Raw genomic sequence first — 20,610 nt, forward strand, 5'->3', positions numbered from 1 at the left:
AAGACCATACATATAAATTTCAAGTAATTATCAGAGTTATTACATTTCTATACGTGTATTTTTTCATTTAAATATTATACTTTTTATTAATTTAAATATAATAATATGTGAAAGGTTGAGATGATTTATAAAAGAATGTCAGGTGAAAAAGGTCTCTCCATGTTGTTTAACCAGTTTGTTATGATTTAAATTTATACATATATAAATATGAACCTGTGAAATAGTTAATAAGTAAATAATAAATAGTTAATATATGCAAATTTTTAACTTTATTTTAATCTTAAAGAATCAACGTGTAAAAATGACAATAGCGATTGTGTACTCATTTGCAGAACAAAAAAGTCATATTGTCGTAAATATAATTACTTTCAATATTATAAAAATAAAACAATAACAATTTTTCGTTTTTGAGATTAAAACAATTTTACATACCTAGTATACGCATACTGGAAAGACAGACTTGCAAATTACATCAACTTTTATTTATAAGTGATTGCTCAATATTTTTGCTATAGATAATATGCTAAACATTTGTATGATGACTTTAATTGATTTTAAAATTATTGAATATTTAATTAAAGAGTAATACTGGTTAGAAGTTAGAATAGAAGTTATGGAATACATAGAGAGAAAATTGTAATGTGCATTTTTAATATTTTTCTATTATTTCAATTCTATGACTATTTTTACAGTTAAAATTTTGAGAAGGACCAAATAAAAAGTACATGTTATAAGTACTTTATTTTCTTTGTTTATTATTGCTATAATATGCAACTAGATAATGTCTCTAAATGTTTAAAGATTAACACATTCACAGGCCATGCTAAAAGATATACATCCTTTCCATATATCTAAGAAAGCGATATGCATGCATTTTGCATTAACTGCTTCAAAACAATTAATTAGTTACAATAATTCTTGTTTCTCCAATAATTTTTGTTAGAATATTCATTTGAATTATTCCTTGCATGTAAAACATTTACAATTTAATTATCTACACAGAAATTCAAACACAAGGTATTCCTATATCAAGAGTTATATGACTTATAACGTTAAACATTCCTAACCCATGGATGGGTCAATGGACTTGTGAGTTGAGAATACAGTGACCCATACATGGGGCAGGGGATTGTGAATTTGTTAAAGTAATCTGAATGGTTAATAAAACCAGAATAGACAAGATAATATGACATAATAGTGTAGGTGATATGACATTAATAAAAATTCTTTTAATCCACGAGTGTTAAAATAGAAATTTATGTTTCCAGAAACATATATAACAAGTTTAATCTGACATTTTGGGTTCTGAAATTGAAAATAAAAATGTTTTATACTTAAATGAAAGTCTTTTTGAAAATAAAGAACTATTTTGTCATTCACTATGTCTTCTTTATTCAAGTAAGTATATACAAAGAAAAAAATAAACTGTTATATATTAATTCTGCATAGTTTTAGTAGGGAATTGTGTGAAATTAATTATGTAGTATAATTAATATAATTTTTATTTTTGTGTAACATATTCAGAATGTGATAATAATATAATAATTTAAAAGCACATATTTGATTTCAGAAGAGATACTAAAAATAGAGTATATATGAAAGAACGGCTTGCAAGAGTGGAAGAAGTGAAAAAGTCAATAAGGTCATTATGTGACAATGATTCCAGTACTCCTGAAGATGTACGACCTTTCTTTTATAAATTTGGAAATTCACGTAAGATGAATAGAAGAAGTTTATTGTAGAAGGAAATTAGAAATGTTTATTATAATAAGTTAAAGTAGTAATTTTATTCAGAAAAATTATCTTTAATTAATTCCTAGGTGATAATTCAATTGAAAGGTCATCTGATGAAGATGGCATTAACAGACCAAAACAAGCAAAAAGGTCTAGAAGAGAATCTTCTGAGGAGGAGAGTGAAGCTGCTCATCATAAACAAAAGAAAGGCAAGGAACATTTAAAAAATGATGGGCACAAAAAGATTGTGAGAAATAAGAAAGTTGATTCTAATAATGTAAGAAAAGAAAAGAGTAAAACCAGAAATTCAGTTTCTAGTGATTCAGATGATGTAATTTATGAGAAATCTGCTGAAAAGAAGACAAAAAGACATTCATCATTAAAGTCAAAACAAAAAGATCTCAACTTATATAAGGAAGAGGCAGACTCTAGTTCTAGCAAAGAATTCCAAACATCAAAAATTTCTCTTAGTAGTTTGAGTGTTATGAAAAAAGCTGGGAAGGATCGAGTAATATCCACTAAGTCAAATCCAGAATCCACATCACAGTTAATAAAAAAGACTAGAATCAGTAAAGAACAAAGCTTACAGTTTAAGTCTCATGTTGTGAAAATTTTTAATCAATTTAAGGCGATTTGTTCAGAGTATGAAATACAGATGGAACATGTAAAATGGAAATATTTTAAGAAAGAATTAACATACCAAGAATCAGCGTTTAATGTTATAGAAAAATCGAAAAATGTGATCAACAATCTTAAATTGGAACTTAATGCACAAAAAGAAGAATTAACAAATTTTTATGAAGAATGGAGTAAAAGTCATAAAGTACAAAGCATAGCTCATGAGGACTGTTCTTTAGGTGATAACGAAATAGCAAAAGAGAGAGAGGATACAGAAGAATCCAATAAATCCGAGAACAGCTCGAATGCAGCAAGCGTAGTTTCTGAATGTGATAATGAAGAAATATTTTCTGATGAAGGAACAAATAATACGAAAATAAACGTTGATAAAAACAAAACAAACAATACATTAACTAAAGTTTCAGAAAAATTAATAGGTGACAATGAAAAGAGTGATCAAATTATCTCTTCCATCTTAGACAACAAACAGGAAGATAAAACTTATACAAGAGATGATTTGAAAGTAATTGATGCAAATGAGAAGATATCTGAAGAATATCAGATATCTACAAATGAACATGCTATGAACGAATCCGTTGATGATATATTTGAAGATACAGCTGAAGATATAGACTTTAATGATTTGATAGAAGCCAGAGATGAATGTAGGAATAAAAATGGTTTAAAATTAAAAGAACTTGAAAAAAATAATGATAATAAAGATAAAAACTCGTGCCCTACTAAAATTGAAAATGCAAAATCTAAATTAGTTTTTTCTGATGAAATTGTAAAATCAACTGAAGAAAAGAAAAATGACGTTTTAGATGATATTGATGCCGAAGAACAAGCTAAGAAGGCAATGTTAGAATCGGACTCAGAAACACCCACAAATGATGAATCACTGAATGAAAAATTTATTGAAAGTTTCGGCACAAATGATAGTTTCAAGGAAAAAGACATATCGCAATCAAAAAAGATAAAATGTGATAAAAAAGAAGGAAAAGATAAGACACAGAGTAATTCTATTCATGAAAATAATTCATTAGACAAACTTGATGAACTCATTAATGAAGAAGTTTGTGCTAAACGTGCACTTCTTGAGTCAAATTCAGATGATTCTATGAGTCCTTGTGATAAAAAAGAAAATTTAAGTAAGAAACATTATTCCAGTGACAGTAGTGAAAATTCAAGTTCTGATAATGATATTAAATTAAAACCACTAATAATAAATACTTCTTCAAAGAAAAATAAAGATGAAGATAAAAATCTTACAAAAGACAAAAAGGCATTGTATTTTAGACAACCACCACGTTTACCTAAAATAAGTTATGCTGGGTCAGATAAAAAATTAAAAATGTTTTGTAAAGTTGTTGTAGAAAAATTACCAGAAAATGCTCTTAAAAAGTATAAGAATGCGTTAGAAAAATCTCGACAATATTTAGAGAATAAAGAGCTTAGAAGGTACAAAACAAAAAAATTATTTTTCATTACTTGCAATAAAACTTTTATATATTTACTTATATATATTTTATTATATATGTGTGTGTGTGTGTGTGTGTGTGTGTATATATATGTATATATATATATATATATATATATATATATATTTATTTATTTATTTTTGCAGCCTAATTGATTTGGATAGGTTACAAAACAATCGTAAAAATACTTTTGGCTCGACACGAAGTTCTTTGTCTAGAAAAGCAAAAAAGACTAAAGTAAAGGAAATTGAAGATTCCCCATTGAATCATTTGAAAAACGAAAATGCAGAGGAAGATTCTGATATAATTGAAAATATAGGGGAAGATTCTGATATAAACAATGATATATCAATCGCAAAAATACAAGCTAATTTCCAAACTAATAGGGAATTAATGTTGGAAGCAGATGCAGTTACTAAGAAAGCTCTTTTATATTCTTCCGACTCAGATATTGGTAGATATTAGATTAGCTCCTTCTAAATTTAATATCATTTCTTGTTTATTAGCATTACATATTAAATTTATTTATAAAATTAAATTTTACATATCTTATTTCAGGTGAACGAAAAGAATCTACTTCTGAAAACAGTAACAGTGAGGAGGACAAAAGTAAAACCAAATCAAAGGATCTTCCAAAACGATCAACTCAAAAAGCTGAAAAAAAGAGTAGTGATAAGGTAACAATTAAGATGACAATTAATTTGTTTTAGATTAAGATATTAATTAATTCGATTATACTTAGGAAAATGATGACAAATGGAAGAAAAATAAATGGAGGCGAAATAAACTATTAACAATGAAGTTCTCCTCTGATTCAGATTCTGATGTTGCAAGAGAAAAATGGAATAAGAAACAAAAAGGGACAGAAAAGGCAGAAGAAAGTTATGTGTGAGTTATTTAACATGGTTAATTAATAAATAAACCATGTAATATATTAAATAAACCATGATATTTTTTGAAATAGCGGACATTCAGCTATCAAAGTTGTAAAACGCGAAAGAAGAAATCGTAGACAGATTATAGATTCTGATTCAGATCTGCAGGTGATAAATTCTGATACAAAATCAAATAAATCGGCCATGTCAGAAGATAATATGTCTTCAGATAGTGATTCTTCAATAGGAAAGCCAAAAAAGATGCATAAACGTAAGACACATAAATCATCTGGTTCTGACTCTTCGATTATAGAGAAAAGGTATTTTATATATATATATATATATATACAATACTATACAAAAGCTTTATACCATCAGTGTTACTGATTTTGTAATAGCAATTAAATACATATGTGTAGAGGTTGCTCACAGATTACTACATGAAAATTAATTTTTAAATATTTCTTTCATTGTGTTATTCACTTACAGTTTTACATGATTTAGAAATGTTTGAAAATTGTTCAATGTTCTAGTCTAGATATTTTTTACAATGTATATGAGATTATGTAGAATGGGCCAGGGAGAAAAAAAACATTCAAAAAGAAAAATTTTTGAGGTACCATTCTACTAAAGTAATATAGTGCTGAATTTATTAAAAAATTATTTTATAAATCCAAAAGAACTACTGCTACTGAGCAAAAAATTATTTATGCTGAGCAAATATGAATTATTTAAGACTATTTTTATATATTTTTAAAACTAATTGCCAATTCTACAATTACATATTTTCTTAGAAATAACAACAAGGATAAAATAATATTCTCAGTATATTCTTACATTCATTCATAAAATAACATTTAAACAAATAACATTTTCATTTGATAAGTGGTTTAAAATTTTCGCAAGTTATTGTATATTTTTCCATGATTTATTTTAATGCTTTCCTTTTGTATGAAGCTATCAATTTCTATAAAAAATCGTATAAAAAAATTTATAGTAATTTTATATGTTGGGTTTTACATTCCTATACATATATATTCCTTATAAATTCTTAGAACCAAACCAAAGAGAAGACGCATTAAAAATATATCCAGTAATAGTGATGAAAATAACGATAAAGACCTTGATATTACGAATTCTCAAGGAACACCTGGAAAAAAAGGTCGTAAAAATATTCGAAAAGTAATGAAAGATAAGCAAGTTACAAGTGATACTAAGCAAGCTGCTAAAGAAGAGGAAGAAAGACTTAAACGTATTGCTGAGAGACAAAAATTGGTACATATTTTTAATTAATTCTTAACTAATTTTCTGTTCCATAAGAATGAATAAAAAGTATTTCTTTATTTTGTATTATAGTACAATGAGATGTATGAAGCAAGATTGGCTGGCGAAGAAAAAGTAGATAAGTTGGTATTGGATTTTGATCCTGAAACAAAAGAGGAATTGGTTACTGTCCATGAAAATTTAGTAAAGCGTTTAAAACCCCATCAAGCTGAGGGAATAAAATTCATGTGGGACGCATGCTTTGAATCATTGGAAAGAGTAAATTCTTCTAGCGGATCTGGATGTATAATTGCACATTGTATGGGACTAGGTAAAACTCTTCAAGTAATTGCCTTGGGTCATACACTTTTAACACATGAAAAAACTGGTGTTAAAACAATTATGATCGTTTGTCCCTTGAGCACGGTACTTAATTGGGTAAATGAATTTACGAATTGGTTAAAGGATATAGAACATGACATCGAGATTTACGAAATGACTAAGTAAGTTCCATAAATATATTTACAAGTACATTTAAGGTAATGATGAACAAATGGTCATATAATATTTGTTGATAAATTTGTTAAAGATTAAGGAAAAATATAGAACGAAAGTTTCAATTGGAAAGCTGGCAAAGAACTGGTGGTGTACTCATTATTGGCTATGAAATGTTTAGGAATCTAAGTGGCACAAATAATAAAATGAGAAAGAATATCAAAGAAGCAGTTTTACAGTACTTAATAAATCCTGGTCCAGACGTCGTAGTTTGCGATGAAGGACATTTACTAAAAAATGAGGATACTGCTCTCAGTAAATCAATGAAACAGATTAAAACATTACGAAGAATTGTACTTACAGGAACACCACTCCAAAATAATTTGATAGAATGTAAAATTTGATCAATATTAAATAAGTATATATACAAATAATTCAGTATTCGTTTGATTAAACATTTGTAACTGATATATTACAGATCACTGTATGGTACAGTTTGTAAAGCCAAATCTTTTAGGAACGAAGAAAGAATTTTTAAACAGATTTGGGAATCCAATAACTAATGGTCAATTTGATGATTCTACTGAATATGATGTTACATTAATGAAAAAACGAGCATACGTTTTACATAAGATGTTAAAGGGCTGTGTACAAAGGTTTGATTATTCTGTACTAACACCGTTTTTACCACCGAAACAGGAATATGTAATTTTTGTCAGTCTAACTGAAATGCAAATTAATATGTATCAACATTATTTGGATAATTTTGCAAGGTATGTGAAATGACTTTTTAATGAAATTTCAAAATTTAATATATATTTTCTATTTCAGGCGAATACGCAATGCCAATGGATCTCTTTTCGCAGATTTTCAATCATTACAAAGAATATGGACACATCCTTTGGTTTTGCGAATGAATGCAGAAAAGATAGAAAAAATAAATGAAAAAAAATTCGAAATCAGTGATTCGGAGGGTTCTTTAAAAGACTTTATTGACGATTCCGAAATAGAGACTACGACCAGTATGAGTACTGAAGAAGATGATGATATTGTAACCATTGATACAAATATTACAAAAAATACAAGAACTAATTCCAAAAATAATAGACCAGGTAAGATTATATTTACGTTAAACTAATATGTTATAATATATATATATATATATTTTGTTCTTATTTCTTATTTTATATGTTATTTATTGTGTTATTTATTATTTTATTATGGTATTTATTATTTTATATGTAGAAGCTGAAATAATTCCTGAAGAACCTGAAAAGAAAGAAGAGGAATGGTGGTTACAGTTTGTTAAACTTGAACATTTTGAAGATATGAGAGTTTCTTCCAAATTGATACTTCTTTTTGGAATCCTGAAGGAATGTGAACAAATCGGAGACAAAGTGTATGCTTTTTATATCACTTTTAGAAAAGTCTACAATAATTTACATACTATCTTTAAAAATTGTTTAACTATTTTAGCTTGGTATTTTCACAATCGTTGTATTCATTATCTCTAATCGAGCAGTTTCTTGAAAAAATCGATAACACAACACAAAACGGTGAAAATTCGGAATATATAGATGGACATACTGGAAGTTGGTCATTGGGGTTGGACTACTTTCGGATGGATGGTCAAACATCCGCTGAAAATAGAAACGCATGGTGCAGAATATTTAATGAACCATCAAATACAAGAGCAAGATTATTCCTAATCTCAACCAGAGCAGGTGGACTGGGAATTAATTTAACCGCTGCCAATCGTGTTATTATTTTTGACGCAAGTTGGAATCCTTCTCATGATGTCCAAAGTATATTTCGTGTATACAGGTTCGTGTCTCTAATTCTAATTCATCGTGATTAATAATAATAAGATTTCATAATTACTGAAATATATATAATTTACAGATTTGGTCAAAAGAAACCATGTTACGTTTATCGATTTCTAGCAGCTGGAACGATGGAAGAAAAGATCTACAATAGACAAGTGACAAAACTATCACTTTCTTGTAGAGTCGTCGATGAGCAACAAATAGAACGTCATTATAGCAATCAAAATTTAAATGAATTGTACACATTTGAACGAAACAACGGAGAGAAACCGACTCTGAATTTGCCTAAAGATAGATTATTAGCAGAAATATTTTTAAAATATAAAAATTTTGTAGAGAACTATCACGAACATGATTCTCTTTTGGAAAATAAAGTAACTTGTAGCTACATAATACAGTAATTTGCTTGTCTCAAAATAAATATTCTTAATAATCTTGTTTAATAATAGGCAGAGGAAGAACTGAATGAGGAAGAAAGAAAGCAAGCTTGGTTAGAATATGAAGAGGAAAAGAAAGGAAAACCACCAACAATGCCATCATATTCAATGGCGTTCGCACATAATATGATGTTAAATCAATATAAGATACCGTCACCATTGAGTATTGGCACGGATTATGAAAAACTCCGAATACTTCTTCAAAAGGATGTAAGAATATGATATTTTTCATCAATAACTCAAATAGTTTGCTAATATTTATTAGCTTCTTATAATAATTTACATTTTATAGTATCCTAATGCAACACCACAAACCCAACAATTGATGACTGCTAATGTATTAACAAATATGTACAATTACATGGAACAACATTCTTTCTACAATAACGCAAATTCAATAATCGATCAGGTATTTCAATAACTTACAATTTTCCTGTTGATAACGTTTGAATATAAAACATGTTTTTTGTATAAAATTTAACTGAGGATTTATGAATACTAGAATCCAAACTTAACTTCGGTACCCAATATGCCTCAAACATCTTATTCAGTACCGAATAGAATTAAGAATTTGACCAATCAACAGAAAGATTATAGGATTACTGATATTAGATCTGGAGATGTTGATGATGATGTTGTAGAGGTAACATGCATACATTAACAAGGAATTAAAGCTAAATATTTATTAAATGTAAAATTTACTTGATACAATTTCAGGTTATATCAACGACAGTAAATAACAAAAATAAAAATCAAGAGGAATGAATAAAATTATACAATGTAAAGTTTTATATTGTTTTATATAGTGTAAAAATGCTTTGATATATTGTCCTAAGCGCTTATATTTTCATCTACATTTTTAGTATGTTATATTTGTATTATGGTAGTATCAGTATTGAATGAAACTGAATAATATTGTTGCTATAAGTAATTAGTATAAAATTATTACTTGAACAATGACATTTTTTATTTGATAAACTTTTAAATATATATATATATATATATACAGACAAATATGTGTTTATAAACTGTATATTCATACTAACCATAAAACTTTTATACTGACTTAGATTACTTAAATAGAGTATTAATGAACTATATAATTTATTTAACATTAATTTAATGATAAATTTATATTAAACAAATAAGTAATTTTCATATTGTTTACAATTATGTACAAAAATGTGAAGTTTATTTGATTTAAAGTTGCAAATGTATGTAAAGTGATAATAAATTAGTTAAACAAGTATAATTATAATTTAAAAATTAGATTTATCTGATAAAATATTTCTCCAACCATGTTGCAATAAAATTTTTAATTTTTCCTTTAATTTGGCATATTCTTCAAGAAATGCTACATTTTGGTTTTCACCCTTGTCATAACTGTAATCATACAATTCCTCTGCAATGATATTGTTCCAATTTGGTGACATAGTTTCAGGATTAAATGATAACCATGCTATATAACGATATTTATTTGTCCTTAGAGTATACCCCATTGCTTTAATCTCTTTTAAACGTGGTTCATCACTATTTGGATGTATCGAAGGTTCAATGCTTGGTCTTGGATATTGTGCAAACGCCGCCTTTTTCCATAATATTGGCTATAAATTATACTATATTATAAATATTATATACTATAAATTATTACAAATGTCTAAGATAAACAGTTTCAACAATTATATATTATTAAAGCTATAAAATTTAAATTTGTAAATTAATAATACCTCGTCTTTTAAAGCAGCTCTTATAAGTGGTATAAAAGTAATTCCTTCGCTGCAGGTAATTTGCATACTTTCACTTGAACAAATAGGTATTGAGATATTTGCTAAATCTGCAATTGTTGGAAAAATATCAACTAATTCTACTATTGAATCTATAAATATCTGATTCCCTTTTGACGAATTATTTACGCTTGTATTTTCTTTTAGTTTCTCATATGTAAGCCCAGGTATTGATACTATCAATGGTACTTTTAAAGCAACATCATAGTTGCTATATTTTGCCCATACCGCATGCTCTCCTAGTGACCAGCCTACATAAATATTAATTGTAAAAAATTGAATAATAATTTAAAAGATAGAAAAATTTAGATAATAGTTAATTGGAAGATTTTTCAACTCACCATGGTCAGACATTAATATAATAGTAGTATCTCCTCGAATTGACAACCTTTCCAAATGATTTATTAATGTACCAATTAAATCATCAATATATGTTACAGATGCATAATATGATTGAATAATTAACCGAGCAAAACTTTCTAAAAATTAAAAAGAAATAAACATATATCTTTGTGCATTACACACAAAAAAATAAATTTTCACATATCACTTTAATTATACTTGGTATTTTTTCCCATGGAAATTTAAGATTCAAAGCAGCAATATCTTCCCTTTTTCTTAAATCATTCCAAGGATTATAAGCAATACTACTAACATTCTTTGACCATTTATAAGGTTCAGGTACTTCAAATTTGTGCAAGGGGTGGTTTTCTGCAAAATATTTTTTTTTTATAAAAATGATTTCTTTAATTAGAAATCTTTATGATTATGATAATAATTAATCATAATAATTAAATATACTTAAATATTTTTTTGGATATTTAAATGGTATGTGTGGTTTCTGAAATCCAACTGCTAAAAAAAAAGGACTACTATTTCTTGCTTGATTAGATAGAAAAGTTTTAGCTTCCCTCAATATTTCTATATCTGGTAATGTTTTATTTGGCATTGATGAAACTTTAACGGGACATAACTAAAATATGAAAAACAAAATTTGTAATGTTATTAGGTATCATTATCTCTTTCAATCTTCTCAATACTCTTTAAATAATAGCTCATTATATCACAAATATTACAAGATTTTGTGCAGGCAGCATCTGCATATTTGTTTGACATATTGGAGCATCTTTATATCTTTCTGTAAATGGATGAAAGGGAGTTTCTGACCATGAATAAGGGCTATCATCAGAATTATTTGAACTAATTCCTGTGAAACATACCATAATCATATCAAATGATGTAAAACAATTTATATTCACATATCGCATCTTAAAAACTAAAAACCTGGATGAAAAACTTTTCCCACTGATTTAGTAATATATCCATTATTTTTTAGATGTTGGGGCAATGTTGTAAAGTTGCCAATATCTTTTCGCCAGTAGCTATAGAAATCATAAAGATGAAGTGTATCTGGTCTTCGGCTTGTTAAAAATGAATTCCTACTTGGTGCACACAATGCTTGCTAAAAAGACGTTACTATATGTATATATACATTTTTTAATTGATGTATAAGCTTCGGTATTAATTTCTTACTATTAGCTTAATACTAACCTGAGCAAATGCTTGAGAAAAAATGGCAGCTCCTGTCGCTAAACGATCTATATTTGGCGTATACGCTTTAGCGTCACCATAACATCCTAAAGCAGTTCTTAAATCATCGACGATTATTAAAAGAAAATTTTGTTTCTGAGCTGTACACCAAACGATTAAATTTATAAACCATAACGTAACAAACATAGCAAATCACACTAAAAGATATAATGATAGCAATATGGAGGGTATTTTTGTTCAAATTGAGATTAGATTACATACATACAATATATGTATATATCATACACAGTCTTTTGTGTGTAAGAAATAAAATATTTCAATTAATAAAATAATAAAGTATTCTATAGTTAATGGAACCTCCTTTTTAACTTACTATTGCACTTTATTTTTCAATGTACAGACATATAAATGAAAATGCTACGTAATGCTTATTTACCTACAATATCTACTACAATAACTACGACATGATCTAACATAAATTACATTAAAACGATACAATAATATAAAATAGTAAAAATTAGTATGGAAAGTCAAGAGTTTTATATTAACACGCGCACAAATTACTGCAGTAAACGGTCTTTTGCTTCAAGAATTTTATTTTTAAATTTGCCGCACTAGGCTTATCAATCTACGGAATTGTATCTTTACTTTGCATTTACTGTTGTATTGATTGAATATTAAGTTTTAACTTTTTAAATTTGTTCGAGTTGTTTTTCATATCTTTTTTTAAAATGTAGAGATTACAAATAAGTTGATTTAATATTTGCTTTGTATATAATAGCTGTGATGTTGTTTTTCATTACAATAATAACAGTAAAATATATTTGAAAACATTGAAAATATACTTCCTTTCAATTTTTTTCATTGTAAATTTGTAATATAATACCGTTTCGTAAACAAGAAATAAATTTTAGGTATTACAAAGTTCTTGGTAATTTTTAGATATTTACATAAAAGCAAATCTGGAAATTTAATTCAACATCGAAAGCTATGAAATTTTTATCATATAATATCTTCACTGAAATAATTAAAATTCATAGAAAAACAACTCTGATAACCCTAGAGTTATCTCTCTATTTAGCATTCCTATAATTCAAAGTTATAATTACGAAGATTTGAGTAGTTAACGAGGGCCGTCCCCTATAAAATCAGTAATAAAAGCGTAATAAAAAGTGACTAGTTAAACAGATGGAGAATAAAGGACAGACGCATCACTGTTTGTAAAGAAGGAGGAAAAATAATTTACTTTATAATTCGAATGTTTGCGGCCCCGGTAAAGTACTCTGATTCACCGCTACAATTATTTATCTTCACGTTTACGTGTGATACCAACTTATCTGAAGTCAATCCCGTGTTTCCTTCTTAACAACTGATGATGATCTTTGATCATTAGTACTTATCGTACAGTCATTTACATTAATATTATTCTTTGCTTTAAAGTCAGTCTTAAAATTTGTTTGTGGGTTAGTAGTATCATCCTTAAATATTTCAGTATAATGAAAACTACTCCCATTCCCAGTCTTTGTATTTGTGCTAGCATTATTACCAGTGCCATTTGAATGCACTTCAGTGAAGTGTTTGTACAGCATTAGTGTTGTACTAAACTCCAATTCACATCCAGGTATTTTACAACTGAAACATGTTTTCTTTTAATAATCTATCAAACCAGATTTCTAGCAATAAATTCAAGAACATTCAATCAAGAATGTAAATAAGTGTAGTTTTATAATATATAAAGCATAAACAAGTGACAATATAACTTACCGAAATACTTCATTGCTTTTAGCAGTTTCTTGTACTATTGGCAGTTTTGAATTAGCATGATTGTCCTGGTAATGTTTCCATAAACCAGTTACATTGCTCACCTGAGCTCCACAGCCAGGGATCTTGCATCTAATTAATATAAAATAAAATTAAATAGAGAAATTAATTTTTTGATAACATTTATAATAATTAGTAATAGTTATTACTAATAGTTATTACTAATAGTAATTACCTGAGATGCAAAAGATACAATATAAAAACTAGAATTTAAAATCACATGTGATAAATTTGACAAAGCATTTAAAATTATGAGTAACACATATCTATCTTTACATATAAAGAATTAAAAAAGATACTGCTTTTACTTGTAGATGTTAATAGCTTTAAACTTACAAGAAAAAACTGACCGTTGAGGCTTTCCCTTGTTTTAATTTCAGTATTGATTTACTAGAATTTGAACTAATTGTATTGGCAGCTAATTTATGACTATCTTGATGATGACGATAATGGGATATGTATTTGTATTTTCTCCCACAGCCATTAACCGCACATTTATAAATTTCTTGCTTGTACCTAGACATACGTTGCTTCTTTGGAGTGTATTCTTCATCATCCGAACAGTTGCTGTTTGTTTCCATAGTATTCTCCTCGGATTTTGAAATATCACGATCAAGTTCATTTCTGAAAATCTTTTCTAGATTATCTAGTTCAATTCTGTGGTCTTGATTTCTAGAATTTATACTGCACATTTCATTTTTCGTATTTTTCGTAATGGTAATATCACCATTTACATAAACTACATTGATTTTTTCTTGGGAATGTTCACTTTGCAGTTCTGGACATTTGTTTGTGTTACTCTCGTATTTAGATAGAAAATTCTCTGCATTTAGAATTAAATTTTCATTCATCGAAAATGTGCCTGCTTCATTTAAAGATTCACTAATGGAAGAATAATCTTCTTTTGAACTATCATTTGCGGTATTTTGATCATGAGAAACCTCATTTTTTTGTTGTTGTGCAGTATCACTTCTGAGAAGATTTTGTTCATTATTATCATCATACTGACATACTTTTATCCCAAAAGATTCATTTGTTCTCTTCTCATAACATTCCTCTGTGCTTTGTACAATTTCCTCATCCATTGCATTTTCAGGATCTTCAAAACATATTACTTCTGGTTCAGTGGGCAACGTTGATGGTTGTCTATGGCAGTTTTCGATATGTTCTTCTAGATTGATACTGGTTGTATGTAAAGATCCACAATTTGTGTATGGACATATAAATACATTTGTTTCATTATTATGCCATTCTTGATAATGGCGCCACATGCTTCCAGGATCAGAGAGTTCTTCTCCACATCCTGGTTCTCGACAGCTATAAATATAATTATTAATATACTATACTATTACCTAATATTTCATAATCAATTTTTATAACAAATGAAGCCAGCTTACATAAACCTAATTTTTAAAGCCTCGAGAGCTTCGTGTGTTTTATATTCATCTTGATTGGTAAATGTCTTGCCACAGCCCCGTTGTTTACAAGTATATACTTCCTAAAAACATAATTTGATTAAGTATCTACTACAAATAACTTAAGAATATACATAATCTTTTTATTTCATTTATCTAACAAACGAAAAAAATTTCTACAAAAACTTTCTAAAATATTGATAGATAATAACTCAACCATAATCATCAAACATTTCATATGCAAATTACACAAAATAATAATACAAAATCAAATTGTTTTACTAATTTCATTCATTTAAATTATAGCTATACTGCAGATTTTTATGTATTTGTAGGAAATTTGAAAGTGTAAAATTGCACAAAATGCACCTAGCATGAGAAAATATAGAAAATATCCAATGTATAATTCTTTCTATAATACTTAAATACGAAAAAAAAGTTCCACAGAAGTCCTATTTTTTAAATTATATTCTCAAACATATGACTTTTCATAAAATTCACAGTCTAATTATTACATCTCATCAATAAGAAAGATTACTTTAATTATATAAAGTAGTAAGTTAACAAATAAAGGTAAATGGTGAGTGACTTGTTTTGAGTTAGGGGTCATTGAACCCATTAAATGCCTCCGGTGATTTTACCTTTTTGGGGGCTATTTCCTCGATAGTACGATTCCTAGATACAAATCGGATGACGCTAACTTCAGCAGGCCTATCTGTGCATGTATCGGTACCCTGGCCCATCCTGGCCAATATGCAATAAAAACGGTGAATAACGACGCGTTTCGATGCTCACATAACCTGCATTCACCAACAGGAATTCAGAAGGGAATTTTTCTAGCACCTTGAATGAAAGTCCCAAATACACAATCATTTCCACGAACGGGACGCTTTGTCGGGCTACTTACCAACAAAGTGCGCTCCCGTTCGCGCCGGAATATATTCCCTTTTTCACCTCATATTATACCATTCCCAATAATATCAATCATTTGTTGTCATTTCAATATACTCAAGCTACTATCGTGAATACGTATTCACCATAGTCTTTCTGCCCACCCTTCGACTTTTATTGCGCCTACCTTCATATAGGTTTAAGATTAACATATCGATAATCACATCGATAATGACTACACTCGATGTAAACATTTGTCGATTTTTGAAATATGATTTTTAGTAGATGTCTTGTAAGTTTTTTATTGTGAAGTTATAAATAGAACATTATTGATAGGAAACAATGGTTTATTTGAATTTATCCTTGAAACGTATACATATTCTTTTTAATCTTACTGTGGATTTTCAGATGCTGAACTATTTCGTAACTTATGTACGTAAATCATGTAAAAGAATCTATTGAAATATATACTTTCAGTGAGTGTACTTTCACTCTATGTTATACATATATCCTTTCAAATAGCTATATAGTTTAGATGAATTTTTATATGTGGCGGCAATCTTTAATAATATAGCTTCGAAGATTTTCACAAATAGATTTACCGCGTTCTATACAATAGTATGTTTTTTCATCTCTAATACACGAGCAAAGCACGCATTTGTTTCTTTTTTCTAATTTAACTGCATGTAATTTTTCAGATTTTTGAATATTAAAAATCTGGATCCATGGTAATTTTCATTGAACTTCAAAGAGTTGTACAGAATAGTCAATTATCATTTTTGAAGTTATGAGAACCATGGCTAATCATTTGAAAAATTGCTTTGTAATTACTCGTCCATTGTAAAAATCTAAATTATATAAAACATTCAAATCAAATATAGAGCAACTGTACATATATGCTTTCGTATGTACTATGTATTTAATGCGAACAATTTTTTTGGAGAGTAGAGGTGACTGGATAAATTAAATTACTATTTATTTATTTAAATAAAAAATTTTGCTGAGTTCGAGAAAAATTTCGGCGCTCCACTCTAGAATTAATTTTTTTGGATTTGAAAGACTTGAAGACAAAAGTAATTTATGTTACCAATTCCAAATAATTATGCCGCTATCGATCATAGATATTTCTTTCTTTCTATTCATTTTAAAATGTGACATATAATTTATAACTCATTATTACTTTTTAGGAAAGTACGAAACAATTGAACTTATCGGAAGAATGATTGATTACTATGAGCAGATTGCAAGGTTATTAGAAGCGGGTCGATTTTCATGTTTATACTACTCGAAGGCGTTAATGCGTATACCAGTCACTACGTAAACGTTGGTCGGGTCACTATTAGCCAGGATGTGACCTGCACGTCAGTATCGATTTACATAGGTGCTAGTTTTATTGTGGAAGCGATAATTGTCTATAACATAATATACGATCATTAAATTAGAATCGATTAAGATCAATGTAATTCCAGTTTAGATTAAAGGATGCACACTCTTTATTTGTTACTTCTTATAGCATCTTTTTTCATTCAAGAATATACTCGGTATGTTCATGGTGAAGGTGCGTAAATATGATCAACTCTTTTTTAATAATAATACAATAAATTATGTTAATTTTTAAATTATATTCTCATCCTTTTCAGAATTCTTTTCTTTATCTTTTAATCAAATACCTTATACGTTATTTTTTAAATGTCATTGATGAAGTATATTAATTCAAAAAGCATATTGATTTAATTATTCTCTATGTTTGAGTTAGAAGCGCAAATGAATCGATTAATATGTTAGTCGTCATTATCTTCATAAAATAAAAGTGTTTTAAAATAATTCTAATTATTCTTTACATTATTTTCTATTAATAGATAATGTGACAAATAATAAAAATAATGAAGAAATGCCGTCGCAACTAACAGTAACATCTTGGAATGTAAGTTAGGCCCAAAATTCAGCATATTTTTTACCTTTTTTAATTATAAAGATGCACAATATGTTTATTATTTTGTAGGATATGCCTTTCTCAGGAATTGTAGAAGAAAATGGAAAGTGGGTTGGTAAAGGATATGCATTTTACATTTTTGATTTACTTAGTACGAAATTAAATTTCACCTATACCATCATTCCACCAAAAGAACATATTTTGGGTGATAAAAGTAGCGGTATTCTTGGTTTACTTTACGAGAAGGTATTATTTAGGAATTTGTAATATAATTGATTTAATTGTAATGCAATGATTTAATTGTTAAGAAAATCTATTTTATTTTATAGAAAGTAGACGTAGCTGTTGCGTTTCTTCCCGTATTACCGGAAATCGGACAATATTGTACGTTCAGCGCTCCACTAGATGAAACGAAATTAACCGCTGTGATGAAGAGACCTCAGGAATCAGCTACAGGTTCCGGTCTTCTGGCACCATTCGAAAGAACCGTCTGGCTATTAGTTTTAGTGTCATTAATTTTTGTGGGGCCAATTATTTATCTTTTCGCCAGTATGAGGTTTCTGAAAAACTTTTTAATAATTATTATAATTATTTTTTATAATTATTTTTAATAATTATTATAATATAATCAGTAATTAATATAAATTTTAATTTAATCTTTTGATATATAGAGCAAAATTATGGCACGATCCAAGTTCTGAAAACTTCAGTTTGCCCTCTTGCTTCTGGTTCGTTTATAGTTCTCTGTTGAAACAAGGAACGAATATTGTTGCTACAACAGGTAAAATGTATTGATTAATTTTAAGTACATTGTCATTACAATTTCTAAAAATTGTAATTGGAGTTGTAGATTCAACACGAATGCTTTTCGCTACATGGTGGATTTTTATATTGATTTTGACATCCTTTTATACGGCAAATCTCACAGCGTTTCTTACAAAGCCTCAATTTACGCTCTCTATTAGTTCCCTACAAGATATTGTTCACAAGGGATACAGTTGGATCACCTATAAGGGACGAACGATTGATTTTCTTCTTTCTCAAGTAAGATGTAAAGCGATCTTCCTAAGATTTTAATGCTAAACTGAATTATTTTTTGATAATATTAAACATTTTAACGTATAAAAATAATATATTAAATCTTGTTACGTTTTCAGAATCAGGAAAACGATTTGAGTTTATTGAACGTAAGCAAATTGCAAGGAAAAGGTGTTTTTAAGTATTATGAGCATTCAAGAGCTATTTTAGAATCAGTTACTACCAGTATGTATTAAATATCGTAATATACATATAAAGAAACGATCGTAATATCATTCTACTCATTTTTCTCATTTCATTCACTTTCTCTTTTTAGAAAGACTTTTCCTAGCAGAGACACATTACTTGCAAACTTTAATATTCAAAGACTACATGAATAAAACGCGTCATCATTTACAACATAACTCGCGTTGTACGTACGTTATAATGCCTGGTAGCATTTTAATAACCAGCCGTGCCTTTGGTTTTCCCCATGGTTCAACTTTTGAAAAACGTATCAATAGATTGTAAGTTTTAATTGGACTCAATCTACTAACTTAAGTTTTACTAAAAATAAAGATGGTTATTTACATTCCCATCTTTTTTTAATGGAATATTGTAATAGAAGTGAGTTCTTTATAGAAACTTTTTGAATATAGATTTTATTGTTTTAAATTACAGGCTGTTAAGATTAATAGAGACCGGTATCATACATCGTACGAAGAAAGAAGATCTGCCATTAGCTGAAATCTGTCCAGTTGATCTTCGTTCAAGCGAGAGACAATTGCGAAATACTGATCTTCTTTTAACATACAAAGTTGTCGTGGGTGGATATACAATTGCTGCAATTATCTTTTTATTTGAATTTATTTACGCGTTTATATTGTATCGAGTACAGAATGGTAAAAGAAAAGCATGCTGCTATTTGCCTTATTGTGGTCGAAACGAAAAACCACAGAATCCTTTAAATACTAATCTTCCAGCACAAAATTATATGATGATGTTAAAAAGAAGTCCTCCGGCGATTTATCAACATCCTGACAATGTTTTAATACAAAAAAAACAACAATTTATCAATGGAAGAAGTTATTATGTGGTTACTAATCCATATGGTGATCGAAAATTAATTCCTATTAGAACTCCTTCTGCTTTTTTATTTCAATATGCGGCCTGATCATATTAAAAATATGTAAGAAATACAAAAATATTTTTTGTATATAGCATTACATATTGAAATGCTAAAATTATTTAAAAATTGTAATTTTATAAAATTAATAAAATGTACGTTGGATGTAAATTTCTTTATGTGAGATTACATAGATCAAAATTTTGTTATATTTGCGTATGAACCTTGTGAAATATGGCAAAAAAAGAAAAATGTAATCTTTATGATGTTTTATATTTCTAAACAAAGCTTTCCCGATCTGTTTTTTCTGATGGAAACTTTTATTAAATTATATTAAATTACA

General features: G+C 28.0%; 4 protein-coding genes across 14 annotated transcripts; 2 read left to right on the plus strand and 2 right to left on the minus strand.

The window, feature by feature from the left end:
- Positions 1 to 27: 27 nt before the first annotated feature.
- On the plus strand, positions 28 to 9,686 carry LOC126923406 (transcriptional regulator ATRX homolog). 2 transcript variants are annotated; one of them, XM_050736814.1, is made up of 21 exons: positions 28 to 142; positions 693 to 730; positions 1,269 to 1,398; positions 1,571 to 1,713; positions 1,821 to 3,813; positions 3,980 to 4,287; positions 4,392 to 4,510; positions 4,576 to 4,721; positions 4,798 to 5,028; positions 5,764 to 5,983; positions 6,065 to 6,474; positions 6,561 to 6,859; positions 6,945 to 7,239; positions 7,298 to 7,578; positions 7,712 to 7,865; positions 7,943 to 8,290; positions 8,369 to 8,666; positions 8,742 to 8,939; positions 9,022 to 9,138; positions 9,232 to 9,372; positions 9,447 to 9,686. In XM_050736814.1, the coding sequence occupies exons 3-21, from the start codon at positions 1,382 to 1,384 to the stop codon at positions 9,492 to 9,494; spliced, it is 5,766 nt and encodes a 1,921-aa protein (XP_050592771.1). In that variant the 5' UTR covers positions 28 to 142; positions 693 to 730; positions 1,269 to 1,381; the 3' UTR covers positions 9,495 to 9,686. The 2 variants fall into 2 exon arrangements, with proteins under 2 accessions (XP_050592771.1, XP_050592772.1); XM_050736815.1 differs by lacking the exon at positions 28 to 142 and having other exon boundaries at positions 9,463 to 9,686.
- LOC126923419 (iduronate 2-sulfatase) lies at positions 8,974 to 12,388 on the minus strand. 3 transcript variants are annotated; one of them, XM_050736853.1, is made up of 9 exons: positions 12,065 to 12,388; positions 11,798 to 11,975; positions 11,590 to 11,720; positions 11,315 to 11,486; positions 11,075 to 11,224; positions 10,855 to 10,992; positions 10,457 to 10,764; positions 10,224 to 10,333; positions 10,031 to 10,131 (listed from the first exon to the last, which is right to left on the minus strand). In XM_050736853.1, exons 1-9 carry the CDS (start codon positions 12,248 to 12,250, stop codon positions 10,119 to 10,121), a joined length of 1,386 nt encoding a protein of 461 aa, XP_050592810.1. In that variant the 5' UTR covers positions 12,251 to 12,388; the 3' UTR covers positions 10,031 to 10,118. The 3 variants fall into 3 exon arrangements, with proteins under 3 accessions (XP_050592809.1, XP_050592811.1, XP_050592810.1); XM_050736852.1 differs by having other exon boundaries at positions 8,974 to 10,333; XM_050736854.1 differs by lacking the exons at positions 11,315 to 11,486; positions 11,590 to 11,720 and having other exon boundaries at positions 8,974 to 10,333.
- LOC126923418 (glutamate receptor ionotropic, delta-2) lies at positions 11,900 to 20,438 on the plus strand. Of its 7 annotated transcripts, none has more exons than XM_050736846.1 (10): positions 11,900 to 11,995; positions 17,379 to 17,749; positions 18,051 to 18,115; positions 18,194 to 18,370; positions 18,454 to 18,680; positions 18,796 to 18,905; positions 18,969 to 19,168; positions 19,282 to 19,387; positions 19,479 to 19,668; positions 19,823 to 20,438. In XM_050736846.1, the coding sequence occupies exons 2-10, from the start codon at positions 17,674 to 17,676 to the stop codon at positions 20,313 to 20,315; spliced, it is 1,644 nt and encodes a 547-aa protein (XP_050592803.1). In that variant the 5' UTR covers positions 11,900 to 11,995; positions 17,379 to 17,673; the 3' UTR covers positions 20,316 to 20,438. The 7 variants fall into 7 exon arrangements, with proteins under 7 accessions (XP_050592803.1, XP_050592801.1, XP_050592807.1 ...); XM_050736844.1 differs by lacking the exon at positions 11,900 to 11,995 and adding an exon at positions 13,108 to 13,337; XM_050736850.1 differs by lacking the exon at positions 11,900 to 11,995 and adding an exon at positions 13,108 to 13,337 and having other exon boundaries at positions 19,053 to 19,168.
- Positions 12,426 to 16,388, minus strand: LOC126923420 (zinc finger protein GLI4-like). 2 transcript variants are annotated; one of them, XM_050736857.1, is made up of 6 exons: positions 16,208 to 16,388; positions 15,942 to 16,100; positions 15,283 to 15,383; positions 14,222 to 15,202; positions 13,829 to 13,957; positions 12,426 to 13,696 (listed from the first exon to the last, which is right to left on the minus strand). In XM_050736857.1, exons 2-6 carry the CDS (start codon positions 16,041 to 16,043, stop codon positions 13,408 to 13,410), a joined length of 1,602 nt encoding a protein of 533 aa, XP_050592814.1. In that variant the 5' UTR covers positions 16,044 to 16,100; positions 16,208 to 16,388; the 3' UTR covers positions 12,426 to 13,407. The 2 variants fall into 2 exon arrangements, with proteins under 2 accessions (XP_050592814.1, XP_050592813.1); XM_050736856.1 differs by having other exon boundaries at positions 15,942 to 16,143; positions 16,208 to 16,387.
- Positions 20,439 to 20,610: the final 172 nt, after the last annotated feature.

Source organism: Bombus affinis, chromosome 13, assembly GCF_024516045.1.
Source record: "Bombus affinis isolate iyBomAffi1 chromosome 13, iyBomAffi1.2, whole genome shotgun sequence".
NCBI classification, from domain to species: domain Eukaryota; kingdom Metazoa; phylum Arthropoda; class Insecta; order Hymenoptera; family Apidae; genus Bombus; species Bombus affinis.

What these genes read in the sequence shown, in the direction of transcription:
- LOC126923406 (XM_050736814.1), top strand. An exon ending in TCTTCGATTATAGAGAAAAG is followed by an intron (nt 5,029 to 5,763) that starts GTATTTTATATA and finishes ATAAATTCTTAG; the next exon opens with AACCAAACCAAAGAGAAGAC. An exon ending in TTGCTGAGAGACAAAAATTG is followed by an intron (nt 5,984 to 6,064) that starts GTACATATTTTT and finishes TTTGTATTATAG; the next exon opens with TACAATGAGATGTATGAAGC.
- LOC126923419 (XM_050736852.1), bottom strand. Translation starts at nt 12,250, where the DNA reads ATGTTTGTTACGTTATGGTTTATAAATTTAATCGTTTGGTGTACAGCT. An exon ending in TGCTGCCTGCACAAAATCTT is followed by an intron (nt 11,487 to 11,589) that starts GTAATATTTGTG and finishes TTCATATTTTAG; the next exon opens with TTATGTCCCGTTAAAGTTTC. An exon ending in TATATTAATGTCTGACCATG is followed by an intron (nt 10,765 to 10,854) that starts GTGAGTTGAAAA and finishes ATATTTATGTAG; the next exon opens with GCTGGTCACTAGGAGAGCAT.
- LOC126923420 (XM_050736857.1), bottom strand. Translation starts at nt 16,043, where the DNA reads ATGGGCCAGGGTACCGATACATGCACAGATAGGCCTGCTGAAGTTAGC. An exon ending in AGGAAATAGCCCCCAAAAAG is followed by an intron (nt 15,384 to 15,941) that starts GTAAAATCACCG and finishes TTATGTTTTTAG; the next exon opens with GAAGTATATACTTGTAAACA. An exon ending in TCAACGGTCAGTTTTTTCTT is followed by an intron (nt 13,958 to 14,221) that starts GTAAGTTTAAAG and finishes TATATTAATTAG; the next exon opens with ATGCAAGATCCCTGGCTGTG.
- LOC126923418 (XM_050736846.1), top strand. Translation starts at nt 17,674, where the DNA reads ATGCACACTCTTTATTTGTTACTTCTTATAGCATCTTTTTTCATTCAA. An exon ending in TAACAGTAACATCTTGGAAT is followed by an intron (nt 18,116 to 18,193) that starts GTAAGTTAGGCC and finishes ATTATTTTGTAG; the next exon opens with GATATGCCTTTCTCAGGAAT. An exon ending in TTTAGAATCAGTTACTACCA is followed by an intron (nt 19,388 to 19,478) that starts GTATGTATTAAA and finishes TTCTCTTTTTAG; the next exon opens with AAAGACTTTTCCTAGCAGAG.